Source organism: Dipodomys merriami, unplaced genomic scaffold (genome assembly GCF_024711535.1).
Source record: "Dipodomys merriami isolate MVZ:Mamm:240054 unplaced genomic scaffold, mDipMer1.0.p SCAF_6, whole genome shotgun sequence".
NCBI classification, from domain to species: domain Eukaryota; kingdom Metazoa; phylum Chordata; class Mammalia; order Rodentia; family Heteromyidae; genus Dipodomys; species Dipodomys merriami.
The window spans coordinates 6,897,918-6,925,878 of NW_027206179.1; the positions used below are offsets into that span (position 1 = coordinate 6,897,918).

Consider the following 27,961-nt stretch of genomic DNA (forward strand, 5'->3'; position numbering starts at 1 on the left):
CGTCTGCAATGGGGATCAGGGGGCAGGGGCTGTCCTGGGGCACAGCCCGACTCCCGCCTCCTGTGTCTACCCCCTCCTGGCCGCAGGAGCTCATCCGCAAGGGCATACCGCACCATTTCCGGGCCATTGTGTGGCAGCTTCTGTGTAGTGCCACAGACATGCCGGTCAAGAACCAGTACTCAGAGCTGCTCAAGATGTCCTCGCCGTGCGAGAAGCTCATCCGCAGGGACATCGCCCGCACCTACCCTGAGCACGAGTTCTTCAAGGGCCAGGACAGCCTGGGCCAGGAAGTACTTTTCAATGTCATGAAGGTAAGGCCCGCCCCCCCCTAGCGCCCTGGGAGCAGCTCTCCTGACCTCCCACGGGGGCCTATGGGAATCTGCACTCACGGCCCCATGCCCATGGTTTCCTTGCAGGCATATTCCCTGGTAGACCGAGAGGTGGGCTACTGCCAGGGTAGTGCCTTCATCGTGGGCCTGCTCCTCATGCAGGTAAGTGGCCCAGGCTCAGCCCCCCTCTCCCCCCCCAGGAAGTGGACACTAACAGAGTGCCCCTCCTCCTCCATCCAGTGTCCTCTGACAGTACACAGGCCAAGCCCCACCCCCCTTTGTCCCCCCCACCCCTACACATATACCATGAGAGAACTAGGCACCTGTGCTGGTTCTTTCCACCATCCAGGGACATGGGAGACCTCAGCATTCTGGGGGCCTGGGAGTTTACTCCAGAAAAAAAAAAAGGCTTAGGACACACACACACACACACACACACACACACACACACACACACACACACACACACACACACACACACACACACACACACACACTTTTGGTTTGGTTTGGGTTTTTTGGTCAGTCACAGGGCTTGAACTCAGGGACTAGGCGCTGTCCCAGAGCTCTTTTGCTCAAGGCTAGTGTTTTACCACTTTGAGCCACAGCTCCACTTCTAGTTTCTTTCTGGTAGTCACTTGGAGATAAGAGTCTCATGGGGAGTTTTCTGCCCAGGCTGGCTTCAAACTCAGAGCCCAGCCTCCTGAGTAACTAACAATACAAGCATGAGCCACCAGCGTTTGGGGGTTTTTGTTGTTGTTGTTGTTTTGTTTAGGTTGGTCCCAACGTTTGAACTGAAGGCCCCATATTTCTTTGGGTTGCTTGCACAGCTGGCGTTCTACCACTTCAGCCATGCCTGCAGCCCAGTTTTTTGCTGGTTATTTGGGAGATAAAGTCTCACAGATTTTTCTTCTCATGATGGCTTCAAACCATGGCCCTACAGATCTCAGCCTCCTGAGTAGCTAGATTACAGGCCTGAGCCACAGATGTCCTACTAGAATGAGGAGAAAGAGAGACAGCAGGAGGTGTGGTGGCAGAGCTGGATTCAGGCCCCAGCTCCATTGTTTCCTTCTGGTGACCCTCAGCAGGTGAATGTCACCTCAGGTGAAATTCCATCAGCCTGACTGGTGGCTTGTCCAGGTGGTCAGCTACAGTCTGGGTCCAATCAATACAAGCAGAACATAAATGGGGCATGCGCACCGAGACCCTTCCAAAAGCCACTATCATAGCTGTCCCCTCAATTCCCCCTGCCATACTCAGAGCTTCTGCCCACCTGTCCCCCCCCACCCCCCCCACCCCCAGATGCCCGAGGAGGAAGCCTTCTGTGTGTTCGTACGGCTGATGCAGGAGTACCGGCTGCGGGAGCTCTTTAAGCCCAGCATGGCTGAGCTGGGGCTCTGTATCTACCAGTTTGAATACATGCTGCAGGTGAGGGGGGGGGTGGGGATTGGGGGGGAACTACCCTAGTGTCCCCAGGAATCTCTTGGAATGAAAAGCCCAAGCCTGAGAAATCACACCTGGAAGTCACCAACCAGAAAGGGGACTCCTGCCCCATTCCCATCAGGAGGTGGAGGGGGGGGAAGATTGGGAGGGTTCTGGGCCATCAAGATGGAGAAGGAGGGGGCGGGGCTGGCACCATCAGACACCCCCTCCTACCCTTTCCTGTGTGTTCTGGGTGTCGTGGAGGGAGGGAGAGTGTTGTCTGCCTGCCACTGCTGATTACGAGGGAGCCTCAGACGGGCTCTGTTTATAAATAACAGCCCCCGCCAGGCTGGCAGACAGAGCTATGGTGTTCCTGTTCTACACACACACACACACACACACACACAGAACCTGCTGCAGAAGCCTATAGCAAAGGAGCCGTGGATCAATGAGCACCCCTCTTTTGGACCCCAAAAGGACAGTGTTGCTATGTGGCCAGAGGAGGGGGGCGGGGAGGGGGAGGTGCCAAGGCCCAGGTTGATATGTGAACCCAGGACATAGAGAGTTCCAGACTCTAGGAAGAAGCTCAAGGTACCTAGTACCTCCAGCCTCAGTTTCTCCAGCAGTGCCTTTTTCCAGCAGTCTGAAGTTGAAGCCCATCCAACAGGATTCTGCCCTTCCCCACCCCACCCCCCAACCCCAGCACTGCTGGGCACAGAGCTTTATACTGGGAAATCTAGTAGGGCCCAGCAGTTGACAAGTCACCCATCACAGAGTGAACTGTGACAGACTCTGACCACAGGCCAGTAGGCCTTCTTGGTGGTGGTCTTGTGGGTAACCTAATGCCCCACCACCACTGCAAATTCCAGAAGCTTCTCTTTGGGGTGATCAAGAAAGCTCCATGAGGGCTGGGAAGGTGGCTCAGTGGTAGAGTGCTTGCCTAGCATGCACGAGGCCCTGGGTTCAATTCCTCAGCACCACATACACAGAAAAAAAACAGAAGTGGTGCCATAGGTCAAGTGGTAGAGTGCTAGCCTTGAGCTAAAGAGCTCAGGGACAGAGCCCAAGCTCAGTGTTCAGGCCCTACAACCGACAAGAAGAAGAAGAAAGAAGAAGAAAGAAGAAGGAAGAAGAAGAAGAAGAAGAAGAAGAAGAAGAAGAAGAAGAAGAAGAAGAAGAAGAAGAAGAAGAAGAAGAAGAAGAAGAAGAAGAAGAGGAAGAGGAAGAGGAAGAAGAAGAGGAAGAAAGGAAGGAAGAAGGAAGAAACAACACTCCATGAGCCAGGGTCCAGTGGCTCACGCTTGTAATCCTAGCTACTCAGGAGGCTGAGATCTGAGGATCACAGTTCAAAGCCAGCATGGACAGAGAAGTCTCTGTGAGACTTTTATCTCTAATTAACCACTCAAAACTGGAAGTGGTGCTGTGGCTCAAATGGTAGAGCTCTAGCCTTGAGCACAAAGAGGCTCAAGGAGAGCACCTAGGCCCTGAGTTCAAGCCCTACATGAACAAAACAAAAAACCCAGAAAGTCCCATGAGCTGGGCACCAGTGGCTCATGCCTGTAATTGTAGATACTCAGGAGGCTGAGGTCTGAGGATAGTAGTTCAAAGCCAGCCTAGGCAGAAAAGTCCATAAGACTCTTTTTTTTTTTTTTTTTTTTTGGTCGGCTGTGGGGCTTGAACTCTGGGCCTGGGCGCTGTCCCTCAGCTCTTCAGCTCAAGGCAAGCGCTCTACCACTTGAGCTACAGCGCCACTTCCGGTTTTCTGGTGGTTTATTGGAGATAGGAGTCTCATGGTCTCTCCTGCCCAGGCTGGCTTTGAACCGCGATCCTCAGATCTCAGCCTCCTGAGTAGCTAGGATTACAGGCGTGAGCTACCAGCACCCGGCCATAAGACTCTTATCTCCAATTCACCACCAGAAAACCAGAAATGGCTCTGAGGCTTAAAGTGGTAAAGCACTAGTCTTGAGTGGAAGAACTAGGGATAGCACCTAGGCCCTGAGTTCAAGCCCCAGAACTAACAAAAAAGGAAAGAAAAAAAAAAACCCTATGAGTGGCTGCAACTGGAGCAGTCAGGCCAGTACCTGCCTATGGAGCACTATCACACTATGTCTGCCTGTGTCAACACCGTTGCTACTCCCCCCAGGCTTAGTACCTGCTAAGAGAGCTCCATGAGCTTCCCAGGGCAGATCAGGGAAGGCTCTCTAGAGGCAGGAACACTGAGGCCTAACACCCTAGGGTATGTATGGCCAGCTCCCCTTCACTGTCCCTGCTAAACTTCCCTCCTCACAGGAGCAACTTCCGGACCTGAATACCCACTTCCGCTCCCAGAGCTTCCACACATCCATGTACGCCTCATCCTGGTTCCTCACGCTGTTCCTCACCACCTTCCCCCTGCCTGTTGCCACCCGTGTCTTCGACATCTTCATGTATGAGGTGAGGGCTCTGTGGGGCGCCCCCACCACAGATCCTGACCCACCCACCCACTGACTGGGGTCGGGGGTGCCTGAGCTGCCTGAGATGGAGGCAGGACGGGAACCTCACAGCCCCACCACCTCCTCCTTTGCAGGGGCTGGAGATCGTGTTCCGGGTGGGCCTGGCCCTGCTGCAGGTGAACCAGACCGAGCTGATGCAGCTGGACATGGAAGGCATGTCCCAGGTAGGCCAGGAGGGCAGAGGGGGCAGGACCACCCCAACCAGGCGCAGGACTTCCTCCCACGTGACCAGAAGGCCTGGATTCCTAGAGGAAAGCCCTTTTGAACATCTCAGATCCTTTCTGCTCTGTCCCCCCAAAGCTTTCCCTGAGGGCCTCTAAGATCTGCCCTCCCTAGTCAAAGGCCCAGCAGCCTGGCACTGGGGGGCGGGGGGGGGCAGAGAAAGGCCCAGGCTCAGCTGGCCCCTGGGAGGTCCCTACACTAATCCAGGGCCCCAAAGCCTACTGGCAAGAGTAACTCTGGCTGAGCCCACACACTTTGGATGGGCTGTCACCCCACTCCCTGGCCAGGAGAGGGCACAGGAAGGGAGCGCAAGCAAGCTGTCTGGGGTAGCCTCCCTGACCAGCCTGGGCTTGCCCGAGACCAGACGCTTCTCACCACCATTTCCCCGGCACGGAGGGCCCTGCCCCCTCCCAGCCTCCTCCAGCTGGCACTTTCAGAGAAGAATACACAAAGGCCACGGTTGTGTTCCCCAAACACGGACATCCATTGTCTACAATTGCCAGTGGGGGGCCAGCTGGGCTGGGGGACAGGAGCAGTGTCCACTGAGGGTTACCTTAACCCTTTGCAGAAATCCCAGGGGTTCCAGATTACCTCTCAGCTGCACCTGCATGACGGGTCCCTGTGTTCAGCCCCCACACCCCCCAGCCTTCACCCTCAGAAGCTCCCAAGGCCTGATTTTCTCCAGACATGCATGGAAGCCCTTGGCCACAGGCACCCTAGGAAGGCCGGCCCTTCCTTCTCCCCAACCCTTGCTTCTCACCCTCAGTCATTCATTCATTCCACACACACAGACTGAATAGTCACAATTGGCCAGGTAGGCCCTTGTGTGTGGGGGGGGGGAGGGAGGGGGAGAGATACTACCGAGGCTCAGAGGCCTGCATGGCTCTGATCACCCGGGTCCCCACAGTACTTTCAGAGAGTGATCCCCCACCAGTTTGACAGCTGCCCTGATAAGCTGGTCCTCAAGGCCTACCAGGTCAAGTACAACCCCAAGAAGATGAAGAGGTAAATGCCCAGCATGGAGGTGCCAGGGAGGGGGAAAGGCTCTGGCGGCCAAGCAGCAACCTCACAACTCTCCCGCCCCCTCTGCAGGCTGGAGAAGGAGTATGCAGCCATGAAGAGCAAGGAGATGGAGGAGCAGATTGAGATCAAAGTGAGCCGAGGGCCTGGGGGGTTGCTGAGGGAAGGGGACAGAGATGGGTACCCTTAAGGGCTCCACTTCCAACTCCAGAACTGGCCACTAGAGGGCAGCCCTGCCCACCGTATGGTGGGCTTGGCCATCCTTGGCAGCCCACCTCAGTCTCCCATGATCTTCTGCCCACTTGCCCCTTCCTTCACCTGCCAGGCCGGTGTAGAAGCGCCTGCCCTAGCCAGCACATTCTCAGCACTGGCGACACAACAGTAAACAAGACAGCCAAGGTCTCTACCCTCGTGCCCCCCAGGAGACTGTCAATAAATCACTAAAATAGCATGGCTTCTGCAGAGTGCTCTGGATATAAGTGTGCAAGGGAGGGCCAGGCAGGCCTGGGAAGATGTTCCAGGCCCAGGAGCCCAGTGCAAATGGCCTGGGCCACAACATACATGCCTGGTGGGCAGGAAAGCCAAGGAGTCAGGTACCAGGTATATAGGCCAAAGGATGGGCACCCGCTCTGGCTCCCTCAGTGTCTGGCCCAGAAGCACCACCAGAGCCATGGGGTTTCCTGAGTGTGCCCTCTGTGCTCAAGCATTCGTTGGGTCTCTGGTCCAGTATAAGGGACAGACAGACAGGAGGGGACACCCCACATCGACTTGTGTCCTCATCAGAGACAGAGTCACACAGTGGCTGAAACTGAAATGCAAAAGATCAAGGTTCAAATCTCAGCTCTGTCAGGGACCAGCTGAGTGACCCTTGACTATGAATGCACTTCTATGAGCCTCATGGCCCTCTGGGTCAAGTCATGGTTGTTACTGTTATCAACGTTGTCATCATCCTCCCCACCCCCACCCTGTTCTACAGGATCAGAATCCAAGTTAGATTAGAATCCAGGTCTTTTTTTTTTTTTTTCTTTCCCAGTCCATGGGCTTGGACTCAGGGCCTGGGTGCTGTCCCTGAGCTTCTTTTGCTCAAGGCTAGCGCTCTATCACTTGAACCACAGCACCACTTTTGGCTTTTTCTGTGTATGTGTTACTGAGAAATGGAACCCAGGGCTTCCTGCATGTGAAGCAAGCACTCTACCACTAAGCCGCATTCCCAGTCAGAATCCAGGTCTTCTGAAGAGGACTGAAGGTGTCCTTGTCCTCACCCCTGTTTGTTGGGTTTTCAGAAATTTCCCTGTGCTGGGTTTTGGGGTATCTCCCTCTCTCAGGAATGGCAGCTTAACTGATACACCTGTTCAAACTGTGCTCTTGCTAAGAGCCTATTCTGGTGACCCAGCCATAGGCAAGCATGCCATTAGGCCAGTCTGGAAATTTCCCCTGAAAAGGCCTGGAGAGCTCCAAAGCTTCCCCCTCACCCCAGCACTAGGGTTTGAACTCAAGAGCTTGAAGCTTGCTAGGTAGGTCCCCTACCATTTGAACTTGAGACATACCCCATTTCTCCAGAGCTGTTCTCATTGAGTCCTGCCTTTGGATCATTCACCAGTAGCCTGTTTCAAAATGTACTAGGGATTTTAAGTCAGGTAAAGCAACTCGAGGACAGACAGAAAACAAAGCACAGGTGGCTCACACCTGTCACCCTTCCTACTTAGGAGGCTGAGAACTGAGGATCATGGGTCCAAGCCAGCCTGGGCAGGAAAGTTCATGAGAGTTTTATCTCCAATAAACTACTCAGAAAAAGCTGGAAGTGGTACTGTGGCTGAAGTGGTAGAGTCCTAGCCTTGAGCATAAGGAGGCTCAGGAACAGAGCCCAGGCCAAACAAAAGAAGAAAAGAAGACAGAGTGACCACTGTCTTTGAAAGAAGATTTTATTTATTTATTTATTCTGTCTGTCCCCATGAGGACAGACAGAAAGTGTGGTCCGAAACCTTTAGTGTGTTTTTCACAGTAACTACTGAGGCAGTATAGGCAAGTTTGGGCGGGCTCTGTACTAGACATTTAAAATTCCCACAACTCTAGCTGATCCTCTAGTTTCCAATACTGGCACTGGAGTGGTTTAGGCAAGAGACATATTGGCGTTGTGTGTGTGAATATTAGATAAAGAAGGGTAGTTGGGCTCTGTACTGGTTGTGTTGTACATCAAAAACATAGCCTGACCTGGGCGCTGGTGGCTCACACCTATAATCCTAGCTATTCAGAAGGCTGAGATCTGAGGATCATGGCTCGAAGCCATCCCAGGCAGAAAAATCCAGGAGACTCTTATCTCCAATGAATCACCAGAAAACCAAAACTGACACTTTGGCTCATAGAGCTCCTTTTGCTTATAGAGCACTAGTCTTGAGCAAAACGACATCACCCACAACTGACCAAATTAAAAAAAAAAGCCATAGTTTGCTGTCTAGGAATTAACTAGTTCCACAGCAGGGAGGTGTCAAAGCATCATAATATACAGAAAAAAAAAATCCAGGATTAGTATGTAACTTCATATACTTACTCCTTGTGCATTTCTTACTCTTGTTTCCCTTTGGAATAAGCAGGAAATGGATTTGTTGGTCAAACCTGTCCATCTCATCCAAGAATAGCTCTCTTTGGTGCAAAGGACCAGTTGAGGCCAGAAAGGGCAGAACAATCCAGAGGACAAATAGCCTTACTTTGTACCTAGATCTAGCTCTGACCTGGCTGTACTCCAGCAAGTCTTTGTCCCATTCTGACTCAGTTTTGCCCACTTTGACATGAAGTCCATTATTTGCTGACTGTAGTTGCATATTGGAAATGTCCTAGGTATTCTCATCAACATTTCTCCCCCAGAAGCAATCTGGGAAATGTTTGTGTGACCCACATTCATCTTCTGATCTAAACTATTTCTTCATAACCAGGATGCAGGGGTGTCTAGACACAGCATACATGTAACAGATACATTACCCACAATCCATCAGCACACAGCAAAAGGCAAGAGCCAGTGTGGTGACGCCTGAAATCCCAGCATTTGGGAGGTTGAGGCAGAAGAATCCTGAATTAAGTCCAGTCTGGACTACATAGTGAGAACCTATCTCAAAAAAAGAAAAAAAAAAAGGCAAAAACAAAGAAGATACTTCCCGCAAAATGTTGCAGACATATAGTCATGAGCTTACCTGTTCAGCATGTAGGACCTGAATTCTGAGAGGAGCTTATTCTAAACATTTTGGAAGCTGGGAACAAAGCATGGAGGGACAGCACTGTCTGAGAGCAACTTCCCCAAAACCTAAAGGCCTCTTCCTTTAAAAACAAAACAAAACAAAACAAAAAGACCCAAGCACTGGGCACTCGTGGCTCAGGCCTGTACTCCTAGCTACTCAGGAGGCTAAGAACTGAGGAGTGCGGTTTGAAGCCAGCTCGGGCAGGAAAGTCCAGGAGACTCTTATCACCAATTAATCACAGAAAAAGCCAGAAGTGGCCTTGTGGCTCAAGTGGTAGAGCACCAGCCTTGAGCTAAAAAGGAGTTCAGGGACAGTGCCCAAGCCCAGAGACTGAGCCCAGGACCAGCAAAGAAAAAAAACAAAAAAGACCCAAGTACAAGTTAAAACCAGACTTCTGAGTTAGCATTAGGCTAATTATGCATTCCCACACACTAAGGAAAGTGTATTATTTTTTCCTGAAGGTTTGAGATTTTTTAAATAATGTTTTGTAAACCAAGCCCAGGGGCACATGTCAATAATTCCACGTAGTTGAGAGGCACGAGACTGGGAGGACCCTGGTTTGAGGCTAGCCCTGGGGGGGAGGGGAGAGGAGAAGTTAGCAAACCCCCATCCCAATCAATAAGCCAGGCAGAGGCTGAGTTATATGGCTCAAGTGGCAGAGCAGAACATAATCACAAAACCACCCTCAGTTCAAACCCCGGGGCTACCACAAACAGGTAAAAAAAAAAAATTTTTTTTTTTTTTCTGAGCAGGAATGGGCCCCATCTTCAAAAATCACTACTTCACAGGACATGAGATTGGCCCAGTGCTTCCTGTTGGCGCTCAGGCTCCTTAAGGGACCAGCCTCCACCCCCAGTGGGGGATGGGGAGGTGAACAGAAGGTGTTTTCAGAAGTGGGGGTAAACTCTAATATGCTCTCTTTCCCCTCACCTTCCATAGAGGCTTCGGACAGAGAACAGGCTCCTGAAACAGCGGATTGAGACCCTGGAGAAGGTGAGCGGCGTTGTCGCCAGCAGGGGGCGCTGCATCTCCAGGCCTCACACAGGACTCAGCTGCCATGGTGGCTGAGGCCAAGATCCCATCCTGAGCCAGCTGGGTAGAGTAGCCTGGCTGAACCCCACCCACTCTGAGTCCCCATTGAGACTTGGGCTGCTTGTCCCTGGGGGCTCTGGGGAGATCTCCTCCACCTTTTATCTCCTCAGTGGATGGTGATCCCAGGGTGGTGGAAGGGAGCCACTGTGGAAAGGAAGGAAGATGGAGGAGGAGGGACAGCCTTGCCATTTGATGTTAGAATGCAACATGTTAAAGATGATGGTGGGCTTTGATGGTTTACTATGACCCCAGGCCCAGGATCTCCACTTCTTGTCACTTGTTCTCTTTTTTTTTTCCTTGGTCCAAGACCAGGACTTGAACTCAGTACCTGACACTTTCACTTACTGGCTAATGACGCTCTACCAACTGAGCCATGCCTCCAACCCCAAACTCGTTCTCATGGGCAAGACTTTAGTGCCCTTGTCTCAAAGCCCTGGTCTTTTTTTTTTTTTTTTTTTTGGTGCCAGTATTAGAGCTTGACTCCAGGCATCCAACTCTCGCTGGCACTCTACCATTTGAGCCACACTTCTGCTCCAGCTCTTTGCTGGCTTGTTGGAGATAAGAGTTTCAAGGATTTATCTCCCCTGGTGAGTTTTGAACTGTGATCCTCAGATCTCAGCCTCTTGAGTAACTAGGATTATAAGTAGGAGCCACTGGCACTCAGCTCAAAGCCTCCATTTTTTTGGGGGGGGGGTCGTGGGGCTTGAACTCTGGGCTTGGGCGCTGTCCCTGTGCTCTTAAGCTCAAGGCCAGTGCTCTACTGCTTGAGCCACAGTGCCACTTCTGGTTTTCTAGCGGTTTATTGGAGATAAGAGTCTCACAGACTTTCCTGCCCAGGCTGGCTTTGAACCATGATCCTCAGATCTCAGCCTCCTGAGTAGCTAGGATTACATGTGTGAGCCACCGGCGCCCGGCTAAAGCCTCCATTTTTGTTCTCCCTCCAAAAGTAAAACAAATTCCTGCCAGGCATAGTGGCGCACACCTGCAATTCCAGCTACTTGATAGAGAGGAAGATGAAGAGGATCAAGGTTCAAGGCCAGCCCCCCCCCCCCATCTCAGTAAAAGCTGAGAGCGGTAGTACCACCAAGCCATCTCAGCTACTTAGAAAGCATAATTAGGAGACTCCCAATCCCAGTATAAATGAGGGACCCTATTTGAAAAACATGGGAAGCAAAAAAAGGGCTGGGAAGTGGCCCAAATGGTAGACTGCCTGTCTTAGCAAGCCACAAGGCCCTGAGTTCAAATGCCACGCAAAAAAAAAGTTCCCAATCTTCTCTGATCACAATGAAGAGACATTTTCTGGTGCTGAGTTCTCCCAGCTGGTCCCATCTCTGTCAACACGGCCACCACACACACACACACACACACACACACACACACACACACACACACACACACACACACCCTCTCCAGGATGTCAACACGGCCACCACACACACACACACACACACACACACACACACACACACACACACACACACACACACACACACACACACACACACACACACACACACACACACACACACACACACACACACACACACACACACCCCTCTCCAGGATGGAGCTGGCTCTGGCTTTGATCTTCCTCCGGGTTCTCTCTGCTGGGTTTCTGGTCTTCACTGCTGTCTCCCCTGCTTCTAGAGATAGTCCACCGCGTTAGTGACAAGTGGTTCTTGTCTGTCTCTCCCCTCTCCTGTCCCTGCGCCTTCCGCTCTGCCTCCTCCCCTTGTTGCTCGGGACCCCCCTTCGCCCACCCGCCGGGTAGGAGAGCGCTGCTCTGGCTGATAGGCTAATCCAGGTACTGTAGCTTTTTTCTCCCTCTCCAGTCTCCTTCCTTGATTCCTGCACATGACAGCCAGTAACTGCCTCTTCCCTGGCTGCTGCCATTCTGGGGGTGAGAGGGAAGGCCTGGCATCATGCATGGGGGGCAACAGGGGGCCCACATCCTGGGAGACAGGGGCTTCCATAGGGGGCGGAGGCATGTGAGGTGGAGAGGATGGGGGGGCATGTGTGTGAATGTTCAAGCATGAATTTACACACACAGGGACAGAATACCCATTTCGGGGCCTTGTGTGTGCACTAATGCTAAAGCTTGCACACACACATCCTGGCATCCACGTTCACGCACAGAACTCTCCTGGCCACTCTCACGCTGCTCCTCTGCAACTCCCTGCCATGCCTGCCAACCTTCCCCTCACTCACCTGCTCCTGCTGCCACTTCATCTCGAATGGCTTTATCTGGAAGCTTCTGCACACCACCAGATGGGCTCAGAGCCTGGAATGGGGACGGGGTGGGGGGGTGGGGAGGGAGGGGGGCAAAGATGATAGAATGGGGGAGGGGAAGTGAAGGCCCCCAGGGAGACCAGTGCCCCAGTGACAATGGCAACTCCGAGCAGCAGAGTCCTGAGGCCTTGATTGCCCCCAGCACCCGCCCTTGGCAGGCCCAGCCTGGGCTGCCCCTTGGCCCTCTGAGGAAGACCTGTTTCTTAGGATCCGGAGCAGCAAGCTAAGAGCCAGAACTGGGGAGCGGAAGGAGCTGTCCACAGCCTGGCCTGGGTCCCCTCCACCACTCCCCAGCTAAGCCTGGCAGAGCCTCACGAGGCCCAGTCCTCCCAGGCTCCTCCAGCTGTCCTGTGCCTGCCTGTCTCCAGGCCCCCGTGCTGAGGCACCCCATCCCAGGCTCTGAGTTCGGGAGGCTGTGCCCCCTTCTCATCTCCCCCTCCTCCACTCTCTTTGGGCCCTCCCCCTCCCCCCCCGCCGTGGCCCAAGGCAGGGCCTGGGATGGAAGCCGAGGGTCACGGTCTCCCCTCCCCTCCTCCCTGTGCTCAGGGGCAGGTGACACGGGCGCAGGAGGCGGAGGAGAACTACGTCATCAAGCGAGAGCTGGCGGTGGTGCGGCAGCAATGCAGCTCGGCCGCGGAGGACCTGCAGAAGGCGCAGAGCACCATTCGGCAGCTGCAGGAGCAGCAGGTACCGGTGGGCGGGGCCCCTAAGGCCACGCCCCCGCCACGCCCCGTCCACTTTTATTTTCCGGGTTCGTATACCTTCATCTGGGCCCTCTCCTCCCTGGAACTGGAGGAGGGAACCTAGGCAGACTATTTCCCTGGACCTCAGCACCAAGGCCTATGAGAACCAGACAGCTAGCCCCCAAGCTCTGCAGGAGGGAACACCCTCCCCCTCAGAGAAATGTCCTGTCTCCTCACCCAGGGCACCTAGAGACAGATGAGGTTCCCATCTCAAAGGCCGAGCCTCCTCTATCCAACCTAGGTTCTGCCAAGCTTCCCAAAGCAAACTCTCCCCATTGTTTTCTGCTTTGAAATGCGGGAGGGGCAGGAGCCACGCCCCTAGCCACGCCCCCTATGTGGTCAGGCCATTTCCACACCCAATGATCCTGGAAAACCACCCAGTCATTGGCGTCCCTCAGAGGGCATCCTGAGGACATGGAAAGTCCCTAAAGGGACTTTCCTTCATTAGAGTTTCCCTGGAAAGTGGCTCTGCCAGTTCTGCTGTCCTCGGGCCAGAATGCCTAAGCACCGAGCATTGGGGTCCAACCCAGGATGCCCCATGGTCTGAGCTCCTTTCCCAGCTCAGAGGCTCCAGGGAGGAATGGCAAGGCCTGCTCCCACCCTAGACTGGATGGAGGCTGCCCTCCCCCAACCCCCTGCAGGGAACCAACACAGCCCTCTGCACCCCAGGAGAACCCCCGTCTCACTGAGGACTTTGTGGCCCACTTGGAGACGGAGCTGGAGCAATCGAGGCTGCGGGAGACAGAGACACTGGGGGCCCTTCGGGAGATGCAGGACAAAGTTCTGGACATGGAGAAGGTGCGGCGGGATAGGAGGGTAGATGGGCAGGTGTTAGGGGGCCCCTGGGGAGAAGGGGGTCCTGAGGAAGCTTTAGAAGGGGAGGAAGGGTAGCTAGGGCAATGTCCCCACCCTAGTCTGTTTCTGCAGAGGAGACTACCTCTGCCTGCTGTTTTGGAAGCCAGGATGCATCCCTGACTCCTGAGCATTGCTGTCTATCTACACCCAAGGGGAGATGGGAAGTTGGACCCCTCACTCCTAGACCTTCCCAAGCCTGGAGCTGCATGAACACACACACACACACACACACACACACACACACACACACACCTACATATAGAATAGCACAACCCCATAGATGGCACACATACCTACCTTTATTTCTCATATTCAGAGACTGACAACAGTATTGTGGCAGCTTAGTGAGCAGCCTGGATACCTTATCACACCGTGATGCTCTCCCCCCAAGCCTTGAGTTCCAGGATGGAGGGAAGACGTGGGAAGGGAAGGCCCAGACCCATATGAAGGTCTCTGTCCCACTCCCACGGAGACACCCTCCAGGAGCTGAAGCCCACCTTTTCCTGCCTACCCCAGGACACCTTACAGTACAGGAGATGTGCCCACCCCAAGCAGCCTGCCCTGTTTATGAAATACCCCCCCACATCTGTATGAGGATCTCCAGGCCTCTCAGCCCCCATCAACAGCTGGATTTCCCCAATCCCTTCAATCCTGCTGCCCTGCCCAGAACCAAACCAGGGTCAGTGAGAACCCGACCTAGACACCAGGGCACCTTGGATGCAGGTGACACCAGGACAGGGCATACATAAAAAAAGCTGGTCTTGGGCTGGGAAGGTGGCTCAGTGGTAGAGCGCTTGCCTTGCATGCATAAGGCCCTGGGTTCGATTCCTCAGCACCACATAAGCAGAAAAAGCCAGAAATGGCACTGTGGCTCAAGTAGTAGAGTGCTAGCCTTGAGCTGAAGAGCTGAGGGACAGCGCCCAGGCCCAGAGTTCAAGCCCCACGACTGGCAAAAAAAAAAAAAAAAAAAAAGCTGGTCTTCATCCTGTTTGTTCCCAGGTAGAGGGGCTGCCTGGCCTGGCCTTGGGGGGAGGGAAGGGGCACAGAGGCTGTACCCATTTTTTCAGCCCTTGCTGGGGCAGATCCCAGATTGGTCATGGACCCTGAGGGGTATGGATCTCTCCCAGGGACTGGGGGGGGGGGGGAGGTGCCCTTGTCCCTGATGCCTGGCTAGTGTTATCAGCAGAAACATTTTATGAAGATCCCCACAATTTAAAAGTGTTATATCTTAAGGCAACACTAAGTGAGTAGTGGTACTATACCCCATTTTACACCCTAACTGGGGTGGTGATATAGGAAAGTCCTTTCCCTGGGCCTCCTCCCTGTTCTTGAGTTGCCCAAGGCGGCGCTTCTGGAGAAAGGAAGCTGGGAAGATCAGGCCGGTCTGCCTGCCAGCGGGGACATGTAACTGCGTGGCTGCCCAGGGTCCTGACCCCGTCTTTCCCCGCAGAGGAACAGCTCGCTGCCCGACGAGAACAATGTGGCGCGGCTACAGGAGGAGCTCAAGGCGCTCAAGGTGCGGGAAGGCGAGGCCGTAGCCTCAGCGCGAGAGCTGAAGCTGCAGCTGCAGGAGCTCTCAGACACCTGGCAGGTGAGGGCCAGGTGGGCAGAGCGGACAGAACGCCCGGGGCATAGGGACCCCGAGACCGATCGCCGGCCTCCCGCCCTCCCCTTCCAGGCCCATCTGTCCCGCGGCGGCCGCTGGAAGGAGTCCCCGCGGAAGCTGGTCCTGGGCGAGCTGCAGGACGAGCTGATGAGCGTACGTCTGCGCGAGGCGCAGGCCCTGGCCGAGGGCCGCGAGCTTCGGCAGCGCGTGGTGGAACTCGAGACGCAGGTGGGCTGCGCCTGCGTGAGGGCGGGGCCAGGAGGCAGCCCCCGGCCGGGCCAGCGATCCCCACTGTGCGCCCTTCTGACCTCCTTTCCAGGACAACATCCACCGCAACCTGCTGAACCGCGTGGAGGCGGAGCGCGCGGCGCTGCAGGAGAAGCTGCAGTACCTGGCGGCGCAGAACAAGGGGCTGCAGACGCAGCTCAGCGAAAGCCGCCGCAAGCAGGCGGAGGCCGAGTGCAAGGTGCCACCCTGCCCGAGCCCCCCGCCCCGCGAGACCCCCGCCCCAGACTCCGGCCCTCCCTTGACCCGCCTTCTGTCCCGCACCCCCAGAGCAAGGAGGAGGTGATGGCCGTACGGCTCCGGGAGGCGGACAGCATGGCCGCGGTGGCCGAGATGCGGCAGCGCATCGCGGAGCTGGAGATACAGGTGAGCTGAGGGGATGAGGTGAGGGCGGGGTCGTTATAGGGGCGGAGCCAGGGCGGGTGGGGGCGGGCCATGGCGAGAGTCAGGACTGGACGGGGCGTGGTAGGGCGGGGCCATGGAAGGCGGGGCCATGGCGAGAGGCAGTCTGTGGGAGGGATCGTGGGAGCGGGGCAGATCCAGGGAAGGCGGGGTCGGAGTGGGCGGGGTTATGGCTACGGGCGGGCCGGAGGCGGGTCTAGGGAGGGCATGAGGCTTGGTCTGTGGGGTGGGGCCAAGGGAGGCCGGGCCTGGTGGGCGGGGTTATAGCGAGGGGCGGGGCCGGCCGGCTCTGACCGCGGGTGCGCCTGGCCGCCCCCTAGAGGGAGGAAGGCCGGATCCAGGGCCAGCTGAACCACTCGGATTCGTCGCAGTACATCCGCGAGCTGAAGGACCAGATCGAAGAGCTGAAGGCGGAGGTGAGCGCCGGGCGTCCTGGGCCGGCGCGGGGGATAGGGGTCACAGGCCCGACGTGGGTGCAGTAAGGAGGCCGGGGCCAGAAGGGCGAGGGAAGAGGGTGCTCGGCACGACGCCTGCGTGGGCCCGTCGGCCCCGCCTCCAGCCCCGGGTCCCCCCGCCCCAGGTGCGGCTGCTGAAGGGCCCGCCGCCCTTCGAGGACCCGCTGGCTTTCGACGGGCTGAGCCTGGCGCGGCACCTGGACGAGGACTCGCTGCCGTCGTCGGACGAAGAGCTGCTGGGCGTGGGCGTGGGCGCGGCGCTGCAGGACGCGCTCTACCCGCTGTCCCCGCGCGACGCGCGCTTCTTCCGCCGTCTGGAGCGGCCGGCCAAGGACAGCGAGGGCAGCTCGGACAGCGACGCCGATGAGCTGGCCGCACCCTACAGCCAGGGCCTGGACAACTGAGGCAGGGGCGCGTGCGCTGGGAGCCCCGAGGCCGCCGCTACCGTGGATCGCCTGGGCAGTGTCACCTGCCGAACTCCACGCCGCTGTGGCCCCTCGTAGAGGGCCGAGCCCGCCAGGCAGCGCCGAGGGCAGGGCCTCCAGTGGGGCTCTCCCTCCCCAGCAGTGTTTACCCATTTTGGTCCGTACCCCTCCCGGCCCTCCTTCGAATGTTCAAGGGGTACCTGGGCCAGTTACCTGAGGGCAGGAGGCAGAGATTCCTGCCCAGGTGAGCAGGAAGCTTCCTCCTCCCCGGCAGGTTTCCCTCCGGGACAAGGATGGCCCTGCAGGGAAGGGCCCAGGAGCTAGAGGCCTGAGGAAGGAGGGACATCCCTGAGTTGAACATTAGCACCCACACAACGCCCTCGGGACACAGTGACCTTTCACCTTGGCTGCAGGGGACAGGCCAGCCTGGGCTTCCCTGCCTGGTGCAGGCATCATGGCCCCTGCGGCAGAAACCAAAGTCCCCCATCCTGTGGGCAGGGCCACCCGGGGTTGTGAGTGGACAGTGGGTACCAGCTTGGGCCTGGGCAGTGTCTCCCTGCTTTGGGGAGGGGGGCAGGCAGAGAAGCTGTGAAGAAGAGACCCCTCTCCCCAGAGGCCCTCATCTCCCTCTGGGATATCCATCACTGTCTTGGTCAAGGATGGAAGGCTGCCCCCTCCTTGGGGATCCTTAGCCTTCATCCACTTCCCTTCTTTTCCTTTCTGTCCCCAGCCCTGCTCTCAGACCAGGGTCAGGCCCCAGGAGTGGAACTTTCCAGCAGAGTTGCCTCCTCTGGCCCCCCTTGTAGTGGTCCCGTGATCTCTGCCAAGTCATAGCTGAGAACGGTGCCAAAGTCCAACGACACCCCTCCCCCCTCAGATCTTTACCTCCCCTCCCCCCCGGGGGGCCTCAGCGGCCCTGGGGGGGGTGCTGGCCCTCTCGGTGCTCCTGGAGCCTCCACTAGCAGTAGCGTCACAAGCAATCTCCCTGGCGCTTCCTGGGGTGGGGACCCCTCCTCCGTCCCTCTTCCCGGTCACTCACTCTTCAGTGTTACAAAGCCTGGGGACCAGGCCGGGCACCTGAGGGGGCCCCCATGTGCCCCCAACACTGCCCACTACCATTTTTGCACACTGCCTGTTCACACTCCACATGTTGCCCAGGCGGGAAAGATGGAAAATAAAGTGTATTTACAGTCATGGATGAGGGGCACTAATTGGGCAGGCTTGGGGATTGTCAGGGAGAGGCTTCAGAATATCACAAACAGATGGGGAGCTTCCCAGAGTCTGGTGGAATGCCAGGCAGTGGAGGAGAAAGGATATTTCCCAGTAGGGGTGAGCTAGGTCATGTGAATAGAGGCATGCGCAGGGTATGATTGCCCCCCGTAACCCCCCCTGAGACTACCTGCAGGACTGTCACCTTCATAAGACCAGCGCCCACTCCCAGAGGCCTGTTGGGGTGTGCTGCCTCACGCCTTATTCCAAGCAGTCCCCAGAATACAATGGAGATAAGCACTAGGGCTGGGGAAGGGGAGATGAGCTGCCACTAATAGGTTAAATGGCAAATAGGCAACTGTGGAGAAAAATCAAAGGCTTCCTGGAAGATATGGTGTGAGGCTTCTATAAAGGCAAAAGCAAAAAGGGCAGCTATGTCACAAGTTCCTGCAGGAAATGACTGGATGCCCAAGAAGGAGAAGCAGACACTGATGTGTCTACTCCAGATCAAGAGTTCCTAGTGGGGCGCTGGTGGCTCACGCCTATAATCCTAGCTACTCAGATGGCTGAGATAGGGGAATTGTGGTTCAAAGCCAGCTTGGGCAGGAAAGTCCATGAGACTTTTTTTTTGTCGGTCATGGAGCCTGAACTCTGAGCCTGGGCGCTGTCCCTCAGCTCTTCAGCTTAAGGCTAACACTCTACCACTTGAGCCACAGTGCCACTTCCAGCTTTTTCTTTTTGCTTATGTGGTGCTGAGGAATTGAACCCAGGGCCTCAGGCATGCAAGGCAAGTGCTCTACCACTGAGCCACTTTCCCAGCCCCCATGAGACTCTTATCTCCAACTAACCACCAGAAAACCAGAGGTGGCACTGTGGCTCAAGTGGTAGAGCATTCACCTTGAGCTGAAGAGCTCAGGGACAGTGCCCAGACCCAAAGGCCCATGACAAAAAAAAAAAAAAAATCAAGATTCCCTGCTTTGTGCTGGGTGTGGTGATGCACTCCTGTAATCCCAGCACTCGGGAGACTAAAATAGGATCTTGAGCCAGCCTGGGCTACATAGTAAAATGTCTAAAATGTCCAAAACAAACAAAAAGCAGTGGTGGATTTAGAGGAGAACACCATCAAATAGACCGTAACTGGGAGTCAGTGAGGAGGCAATCAGCAAAGTAAACTGAGTCAGGCCCTGGGAACAGTTGAGTGAAGGCTCCCATGGAAGAAGAGTTCCCAAAGAGGCAGAGTCCTTTGTGGGGTTCCCCCATGGAGCTGAAGCTGAATCTAGAGTGGAGAACAGAGCCAGGAATGGCACAAGAGGGAGAAACTTGATTGGCTCCAGGTAGATTGTAAGCTGTCCCTGCCTTCTATACCAATGTGTCTGCTGGTGAGCAGCCAGGTCCCACTTAGTGGCTCACCAACTTGATGGCTCCTGGGACCACACACCGCCCCCCAATACCCAGATTTAACATGGAGAGCCAACATTGTGCCTCTCCTGTTCCCATCCCAGCTGGCTCACTACACTGAGTTTCTGTCGTACCCCTTTGTGGGGGCTGACTAGCATGTCAGGTGCCAGCCCCTTTCCTTGGGCTTAGAGTCTGAGAACATGGAAGCCTAGTCCTCATTAGAGCCCAGCTGGAGAGGAAATCTCTGTGATTTGCCACAAATCCGCATTTGAGTGAGGAAGTATGCTGTCCTCCTCCTCTAACTCCCATCTGGCTTCCCACGATTGATGTCCCTTTGATACAGAACCCCACTTTTCTTTGGACCTCAGAGGGGTGTGACTGTGTTTCAGGGTGAAGATGCACACAACTGGGGGTGGAGGGAGGCTCTGTGCTAACAAGAATCCTTACCAGCTCCTGGTGAGGATAAGACTTGGGTTCAAGGCCATGGTTCAAGGCCAGCCCAGGGAGAAAAGTCCATGAGATTCCACTTTGAAAATAACCGGCAAAAAAAGGCAATGTTGGGGCTAGGAAGGTGGCTCAGTGGTAGAGAGCTTACCTGGCATGCATGAGGCCCTGGGTTCGATTCCTTATCACCACATAAGCAGTAGTGCTCTGGCTCAAGTGGTAGAGCACTAGCCTTGAGCTGAAGAGCTGAGGGACAGTGCCCAGGCCCAGAGTTCAGACCCCACGACTGGCAAAACAAAAAAGCAATGTTGGAAGCTTGATTAAAGTGGTAGAGTACCAGTTGAACAAGTACCACATCCTAAATTCAAGCCTTAGCATTAATTGTAGTAGTAATAATAATTTTAAAAAAAACTGGTAAGGCCAGGCCCTGCTGGCTCATGCCCGTAATCTAGCTGAGATCTGAGGATCAGGGTGTGAAACCAGCCTGGGCAAACAAATTCAAGACACTCATCTCCAATTAACCACACACACACACACACACACACACACACACACACACACACGCTGGAAGTGGAGCTGTGGTAGAATGCTAGCCTTGATCCAAAAAAGCATAAGGGAAAATACCCAGAGCTGGCAAAAATTAAACAAACAAACAAATAAGGAAATTGGTCCAAAGGCAGAAACAGAACTGAAAAGCCCACACTAGTCCCTTTTCTGTCCTTTCCCACATCTGGAGATGCCGCTCTCATTCCTGATGTTAGGAATTCTTGAGTTTCTTTGGAAAAGAAAGATCTAGGGAACCACCTCCTTCATAGGGCCTGAGTAGAATAAGAAGGTCTGAGCTAGGACTTGAGGGACTCCAGGGTTAAGGTGGCTTGGCTGGCGGCAGGGTAAGGAGGCTGTCAGGGATGTCAGGGCAGTAGGAGGTAGGACAGTGCCTATGGAGGTGGGAATGCATCAAGGATGCGGTGTCCCGGAATTGGGAGAGGCCACTTCTTCCCTGCAGGCTCCAAGCAGGTCAAGCCACCCTGCCCCCACACCTGTGGAGGGCACTTCTACAGAGCCCCTGGGGACAGGCTGCTGGCCTGTCCTGTGAACACTGGGTAAACAGGAGCAGAAAAGGAAACAGCGAAACCAGATGATGCTGGGGACCCCTGGGGGCGGAGTCTGTGGAAAGGGATCCACCCTCCATACCAGTCAGGCCAAACCATTCCACTAGCTCTTGAGTGTGGGAAGAGCTTCGAGGGCTCCCCACCTCGACCACACAGGCCCCTCCTGAGTCTAAAGTTTGCATCAGAAGTGGTACCTGGCCAGGTGTCAGTGACTCATGCCTGTAATCTAGCTATCCAGAAGACTGAGATCTTAGGATTTTGCAGTTCGAAGCCAGCCCAGGCAGGAAAGTCCATGAGACTCCTATCTCCAATTAACCACAACAAGCTGGAAGTTGAGCTGTGGCTAAAATAGAGTGCTGTCCTAGAAGTACAGCGTCCAGGCCCAGAGATCAACCCCTAAAACTAGGGGGAGGGGGAGTAGAATCCGAAGAAGTACATGATTTTGCACTCAACCAGAAAGTTGAGAGCTGGCAGGTCCTGGACCCAGACCCGCCTCACCTGCCCCTTTCTTTTGCATAAGAGAAAAGCTACAAGGTTTCGCCAGTCCTCCAACCCTTGGTCGCCCCCCAGGTCCCGACTCCCAGGGCGACAGCGAGGATGCGCAGGCTCCAGTGTCCCGGTTTTATTGCAAACGGGGCAGCGCTGGGTTTACAATGTACTGAACTTGGGATTCCGGTGGGAGCAGGGAAGGATTCCAGCGGGAGCAGAGGTATGGTCCTGGCTAAGGGGCGGGGCTTGACCGGAGGGTCCGCGAGGATCAGCTAAAGGCAGGGGTGAAACTTGGGTCCAAAGACTAGTTAGGGCTCTAGGGAATCAAAACTCAACCCAAGGAAAGGGAGGCGGGGGGACCCTAAGAGTGGGAAAGGGGACCTAAGACAAAAGCGTAACGGAGGGGCGAATCCTAAAACAGGGGTGGGCATGGAGGGTGGGCGGGCCTGGCGTCTGGCTCAATGGAAAGTCTCCACCTCCACCACAGTCCAGTCACCCTGTGGAGAGGCCACATCGTCTGGGGAGAAACTGGTGACCGACGTGATGCTGGCACGCGACTCATCCAAGGGAGACAGCAGCTCGGCCCAGCGGCCCAGTTCGGCGTCGCTGAGCGGAGTACGGGTGGCCCCGGAGACGCCACCACCCCCCGTACCCACTGGACCCCCGCCGCTGGCTCCCGCCGCACCCTCGGCCGCGGCGAGTAGCAGCGTCCGGCTCAACAGGTGCTGCACGACGCTAGCCTGCAGCGCTCCCAGCGGCAGCTCGCCCAGGCGCGCCGACTTCGGGCTCCGCGAGGATGCCCCGAGCCCCGCCCCACTCGCCCCTTTCCCATCCCCCGCGCAGGACCCAGGTCCCGGATCCAGCGAGCCTGGGGTCGGGGTCGCCGGCTCGGGTCCTTCAGCCTCGTAGATGGTGCACAAGCCGTCTGCTGAGCCCGGGCCGGCAGCAGGAGGCCAAGGCAGAGGAACACCTGCAAATACAGACGCTGAGCAGAAGGGGTGGGAAGCACCACCTCTCCGCGAGACCACGCCCTCTGCACTTGCTTTGCCCCCTCGACGACCACGCCCCCTTCGCCGGCCCCAACCCAGCCGCGAGACACGGCCCTTTTCCATTGGCCGCACCTCACCACGAAACCCTGCCCTAACCATCCGCCACGCCCTCCTCGAGACCCCGCCCTTTGCACCTGCCCCAACCCCGAGACCACGCCCTCTTTCCAGCCCCACCCTCCCCGCGCGACTCCTCCCTTTCCATCTGTCACACCCCCCCGCGAAGCCCCGCCCCCATGCATCGCTGCCCGGTCCCCAGACCCGCCCGGAGTCCCCCTCACCTGGAGCGCCGCAGACAGCCAGCGGCGGAGCAGGCCCTCGGCTCCAGGCCGCCGGATGGCAGGCGGCGAGCTCCGCGTCGGCGGGCGGGGAGGCTGCAGCGCCGCCCTCGGGCCCGCTATCGTAGCCACGCAGCTCCTCTGGAGTGCTGGTGGCGCTGCTGCTGTGGCCGGCCAAGTCCGGGCCGCTCAGCGTACTGGATGGGCTGCGAGAAGGTGGTGGTGGCGGGGCCGGGGCCAGCGCTAGGGTCAGCCGTGGACCCGAGATGGAGGCATCCGGACCTGGGGTCGGGGTTCGGCATGGGGCCTGCAGTGGGGGCGACGCAGGGGGAGAGGAAGGAGGCTGAACAAGGGGCGAGCCCAGGCGAGGCAGGACCTGCGGAGGGGGCGTGGTCGCTGAAGAGGGCGGGGCCTGTGGAGGGGGCGAAGCCAGAAGCCTGGCCTCCTCTGGGGGCACTGTTGTCTTCTGAGGAGAAGCCTGCAGAGAGGGCAAGGCCAGAATTGGTGGAGCTTCTTGAGGGGGCATGACCAGGGGAGAGAGAGGCGGTGAGATCAAAGATGAGGCCTCTGGAGGTGGTGTGGCCACAGGAGAGTGAGAGATCAAAGATGGGACCTCTGGAGGGGACGTGGCCAGGGGAGAATGAGGAAGTGAAGCCAAAGATGGGGCTTCTGGAGGGAGTATGGTCTGGGGAGAGCGAGGGAGTGAGACCAGAGAAGGTAGGGCCTCTGGATGGGGCGTGGCCAGAGGAGAGAGAGGGGGTGAGGCCAAAGAAGGCGGGGCCTCTGGAGGGGGCGTGGTCAGCGGAGAGTGAGGGGGTGAGGCCAAAGAAAGTGGAGCCTGCGGAGGGGACGTAGCCAACGGGGTCCGAATAGGCGAGGCTAAGAGAGAAAGAGGTACCTGCAGAGGGGGTGAGGCAGGAGGAGAGAGAAAAGCCTGAAGAGGAGGTGAGGCAGGTGGAGAAGGAAGGGCCTTAGGATATGTAGCTGAGAGAGAAGGGATTTGTAAAGGAGGCGAAGTCAGAGAAGGCTGGGCTTGCAAAGGTGTAGGCAAGAAAGAAGCCGTGGTCTGCAGTGGGGGTAAGCCCAAAGGAGGTGGGGCCTGCAGAGGCAGCGAGGCCAGTAAGGGTGGCAGAGTCGGGAGACAGGTATCAGCCTGTAAAGGGGGCAAGGTCAGAGAAGATGGGGCCCCCGGAGTAGGCGTGACCAGGGCAGAGGGAGGAGCCTGAAGAGGGGCTGGAGGAGAGGAAGAAACTAGTGGACCCTGCAGCGTGGAGTTGGCCAAAAGAGGAGGGTCTTGGGAAGGAGATGTAATCAGGTTAGAGGGTGTGGCCTGTGGGGGCGGAGCCTGGGAAGGACTGGCCTGTGATGGGGACGTGATCACAGAGAAAAGGGCTGGTGGGGTGGGCGTGACAAGGGGAGAAGACAGATTCTTTGGAGAGACTGGAGGAGAGAGAGAGGCGGCGTCTAGAGGCAAAGGAGCAGACTGAGATGTGGATAAGGAAGTCGGAAGTGATGGCACACCCAGAGGAGCCTGGGTGGGAAGCATATTCTGTGCAGGAGATGAACCTGATGGAGAAAATGCTGTCGTGGGCCGGGGAGAGACTCTTTCTACCTCCGGAAAGGGCAGGGCTTGCGAAGGGGGCGTGGCCGGTGGAGAGGGGAGGGTCTCCAGGCAGAGCGGAGTGGAAGGGGCTCCTGGAAATGTGGTGGCCAATGAACAGGCTAGGTTCTGTGAGTGGGGCGTGGCCTGAGGGGAGGGAGGGTCTTGAGGCTGCAGGGTTGCAGGCGGAGGGGGCGTGGTTGGTGGAGAGGGAGGGAGGGTAGTCTGGGGAGGAGCCCTTGAGCGGCGAGGAGGTGGTGTCTGCTGGGCGGCCGCGCTAGGTGGAGAGGGCTTGGCCAAAGACAAAGCTGAAAGCTGGCCTGGCACTGAAACTGCGTTCTTCCTGGGGACTGTGGTCTGCGGGGGGCGCAGAGCCGACTGCCCTTTGGCCTTGGGCTGTGACGTCAGCGCAGGAGCCCGGGATGGTCCACGGGATGAGGCCCCAGAGCGGGCGGGGGATGACAGAGGGGTAGCACCGGAGCCCGAGGGACGAGAGGCCGGCTTTTGGAGGCCACCACCAGCGCTGGGCCGCCTCCTGGCAGCTGGACTAGGCTCTGGGGCATTTTGGTCTCCAGTAGTCACTGATTTCTTGGGCGTCTCGGTCAAGGGTCGTGGCCGGGCATTCGCAGCTGGTCGAGGGAGTCCCGCTTCTGCCGCCGCTGTCCGGGAGCGCCGGCCCATGGCCGGTGAGGGGGCCCCTGAAGTGGGCCCTGAAGAGTCTGGAGACAAAGCAGAGGCCCAAAAGGGACACGGATACCTCCAGGCTGGACCCGCCGGGGCCTAGGAAAACCCTCACCCCAAAGTTACCTACCTTTTCGTGTCCCGGAGTTCAGAGCAGCCCTTTTGGGTGTCTCTGGGGCTTTTCCTCTGGCTACAGGTTCCTCAGCTAAGGGACGGGGTCCTTTCTGACCAACAGGGCCTGGTCTGGGGACAGGAAGAACCAGATCTTTTTTTTTCTTTTTACTTTTTTCTTTGTCGGTCATGGGGCTTGAACTCTGGGCCTGAGCGCTGTCCCTCAGCTCTTCAGCTCAAGGCTAACGCTCTACCACTTGAGTCACAGCACCACTTCCAGTTTTCTGGTGGTTTATTGGAGATAAGAGTTTCACAGACTTTCCTGCCCGGTCTGGCTTTGAACCATGATCCTCAGCTCTCAGCCTCCTGAGTAGCTAGGATTACAGGTGTGAGCCACTGACGCCTAGCGAGACAAGATCTTTTTGAACTTCCCAAATGTACACCTTCCCATCTATGAAATGGGGTATATACCCTTCTCTGCAAACCAATGACTTTCAATTTGACACAGGATCCACAAGTGCTGCCCAGCCCTTGTGCATAATATTAAAAGGTTTCAGATAGTGGTACTAAAAGGGAGGGTTGGAGGTGTGGCTGAAATGGTAGCCATGAACAACAACCCAAGCGAATCCTAGCAACAGCAAAAATATAATAAGAAAATTAAAAAAGAGAGAAAAAAACAGATAGTGACACTAACGCTTGCTTTAGGGACTGAGAAGGGGCGTGTTACCTGGTGGTCCCGCTAGCTCGTCCTGGGGTAGAGACAGAAGAACCCTGGCTGGGCGTCTTGGCAGGGGTCCTCTCTCCTCTCCCAGCAGCTGAGGGCCTGGAAGCTTCAGAGAAAAGAGTCAATGTTGTCCGAGAAAAAAATAAAAAGGTGTCGGAAAAGGAAGGAAGGAGGTAGGGGAAGAACATGGGGTCAGAGGAGACGTCGGGTACCTGGACTTCGAGGACCTGTCACAGTGCTTCGAGTCGGTCCCGCACGGGCAGCAGCCTCCGGAACAGGGGCTCCACCGACGACTCCAGATCGCTCTGCCAGGGGCTTTCGCCCCATGACTCCCGCTGCTCCCAGAACCCGAAGGGCTGCGGCGGTTACTGGGGGAGGGGGCCGAGGGGACCCCGGAGGCCTAGGGGTGGGAAGGCCAGGGGGACGAGAAGCTGGTGTCCTCGAGGCGGGCCCTACCTTGGCCTTATCCCTCTTGTCCATGCCGCACCTGATGGGCAGACAGAGGAATCAGCACCCCAGGTTCTGGATCGCAACACCGCTGCTGCTGGAGATCTTGGCTCCTGGTACGGTACTGGTCCTTTTCCAGGCATCCCGCCACTCATGGATGCCCATAACTGAGCCTTGGCTGGCTGGATCCGCTTTTCTCCCCCATCCACCCACACCTGCGCACCAGCCGGGCTGCTCAGCCTTGTCCCCAAGTCCCACCCCCACCGCCATCCCCCAAAGCTGAAATGCCTTGTTTGTCCCCCTCCCCTCGGTCCTTTCCAGGAACAACATCACGCCCCTACCCCCTCGCCCCTCAGGGACCTTGGACGACCAGCCTGCTCTGTCTGGCTTCCGATGCTGGGGACAGGAGCGCACGCCGGAGTATCTTCGCCACCCCCGCCCAGGTTCCTGCTCCAGGCTGCCCGAGGGATGCCAGCACCTGCCAGGAGGAAGAGTCGGCCCCGCTGCCCGCGAACGGGCTCCGGGAGACAAAGAGCCAGGATCCGGGCCCGACCCCTCCCCCAGCCCGGCCGCGGCCCCGGCCCCAGCCCCAGCCCGGGCCCGCCACCTCCACCTGCTGGCCCCGCGCGGCTCACCTCCGGCTCCGGCCTCGCGCCGCTCCACGCACGCACGGTCGCCTGGGGTGGGGCTCGGCCCGAGCGCCGCGGCGGCGGGAAGGCGAGGGGAGTGGGCAGCGGGCGGCGGCGCTGGGGGTGCCCGGCGGGCCCCGCCCCTCCGCCGCGGGCGGGGGAGCCCGGGACGCGCGCGCGCGCGCGCGCTCGGCGGGGACCCCGGAGTGCGGCCGGCGGGAGCGCGCCAATGGGTGGGAGGGCCTCGCGCGTCGGAGCAAGGGGCGGCCTCGCCGAGATCCGGAGGAAGCGAGTTTCCACAGATGTGTCCGACGCCCCAAAAGCCAAGAAACGGGGCTTGGCGGGGAAACACTCCCTCGAGGACCCTCACACCTCCCTAAACGCAAGCTCACGCACCTGCTCCGACCCCCACCCGAACTACTCAGAGACCAAGGCCCGCCTGGACGCGGATAGGCTGCGTCCTGGCAACCAGGGGGCGGGACCACCGCGCCTCTGGCCCACCGACCAATCCAGACGCTCCGTGCCCCTAATACCAGTCCTGGCCTTCTCCACCGAGGAGGCCAGCAACACTGGTTTGGAGACCTGAGTTGGGAGGAGTCCATCTCTTTCAGACATCCCATTTCCCAAGAAAATCTCTTACCTGGAACGGGATAGGGGCTAGAGCTTCTGGGGAAATGCACCCCTAATCTGGGGATTTAGGGAATGCGAGGCTGATTCGAGATTGGAGGGAGAGGGGAGGAGAGGAAAAAAATCAGTACATGGAGAGGGGACACAACCTTCTGCAGAACAGAAAGATCCATCGAGTTTACAAAAGGTCCAGGCAGCAAAGAGTTGATGGGGTAGCTGGGTTGTGGGGGATTAGATTATGAGGGTCTGGGATGTCAAAACAAATGCTTGAAGAAACAATTCGAATATCCTATTTTAGG

General features: G+C 57.0%; 2 protein-coding genes across 5 annotated transcripts in view; one reads left to right on the forward strand and one right to left on the reverse strand.

Annotated features, from left to right (window-relative positions):
* Evi5l (ecotropic viral integration site 5 like) overlaps positions 1-18,061 on the forward strand; it is a 36,045-nt gene extending 17,984 nt beyond the window's left edge. For 3 of the 4 annotated variants that reach the window (XM_070002399.1, XM_070002401.1, XM_070002400.1), the window contains 17 exons: positions 87-311; positions 417-491; positions 1,632-1,757; positions 4,041-4,184; positions 4,318-4,407; positions 5,373-5,470; positions 5,558-5,618; positions 9,655-9,708; positions 11,579-11,611; positions 12,643-12,783; positions 13,509-13,637; positions 15,145-15,285; positions 15,373-15,528; positions 15,620-15,766; positions 15,856-15,951; positions 16,308-16,403; positions 16,568-18,061. In XM_070002399.1, coding sequence (XP_069858500.1) covers positions 87-311; positions 417-491; positions 1,632-1,757; positions 4,041-4,184; positions 4,318-4,407; positions 5,373-5,470; positions 5,558-5,618; positions 9,655-9,708; positions 11,579-11,611; positions 12,643-12,783; positions 13,509-13,637; positions 15,145-15,285; positions 15,373-15,528; positions 15,620-15,766; positions 15,856-15,951; positions 16,308-16,403; positions 16,568-16,846 — 2,091 coding nt within the window. In that variant the 3' untranslated portion in view covers positions 16,847-18,061. The remainder of the gene's footprint in view (positions 1-86; positions 312-416; positions 492-1,631; positions 1,758-4,040; positions 4,185-4,317; positions 4,408-5,372; positions 5,471-5,557; positions 5,619-9,654; positions 9,709-11,578; positions 11,612-12,642; positions 12,784-13,508; positions 13,638-15,144; positions 15,286-15,372; positions 15,529-15,619; positions 15,767-15,855; positions 15,952-16,307; positions 16,404-16,567) is intronic. The other variant, XM_070002402.1, reaches the window with a different exon arrangement.
* Positions 18,062-21,651: 3,590 nt separating this feature from the next.
* On the reverse strand, positions 21,652-27,402 carry Prr36 (proline rich 36). The gene is made up of 7 exons (XM_070002404.1): positions 27,042-27,402; positions 26,767-26,884; positions 26,172-26,446; positions 25,963-26,065; positions 25,255-25,367; positions 22,847-25,162; positions 21,652-22,489 (listed from the first exon to the last, which is right to left on the reverse strand). Exons 3-7 carry the CDS (start codon positions 26,437-26,439, stop codon positions 21,978-21,980), a joined length of 3,312 nt encoding a protein of 1,103 aa, XP_069858505.1. The 5' UTR covers positions 26,440-26,446; positions 26,767-26,884; positions 27,042-27,402; the 3' UTR covers positions 21,652-21,977.
* Between the last annotated feature and the right edge of the window lie 559 nt (positions 27,403-27,961).

Bases quoted from the DNA above. Each gene is read 5' to 3' on its own strand.
- Prr36 (XM_070002404.1), bottom strand. From the start codon at position 26,439: ATGGACAAGAGGGATAAGGCCAAGGTAGGGCCCGCCTCGAGGACACCA. The intron at 25,163-25,254 runs GTAGGTAACTTT...CTTTGTCTCCAG, and splicing joins GAACTCCGGGACACGAAAAG to ACTCTTCAGGGCCCACTTCA. The intron at 22,490-22,846 runs GTGAGGGGGACT...CTGTATTTGCAG, and splicing joins GGCTGTCTGCGGCGCTCCAG to GTGTTCCTCTGCCTTGGCCT.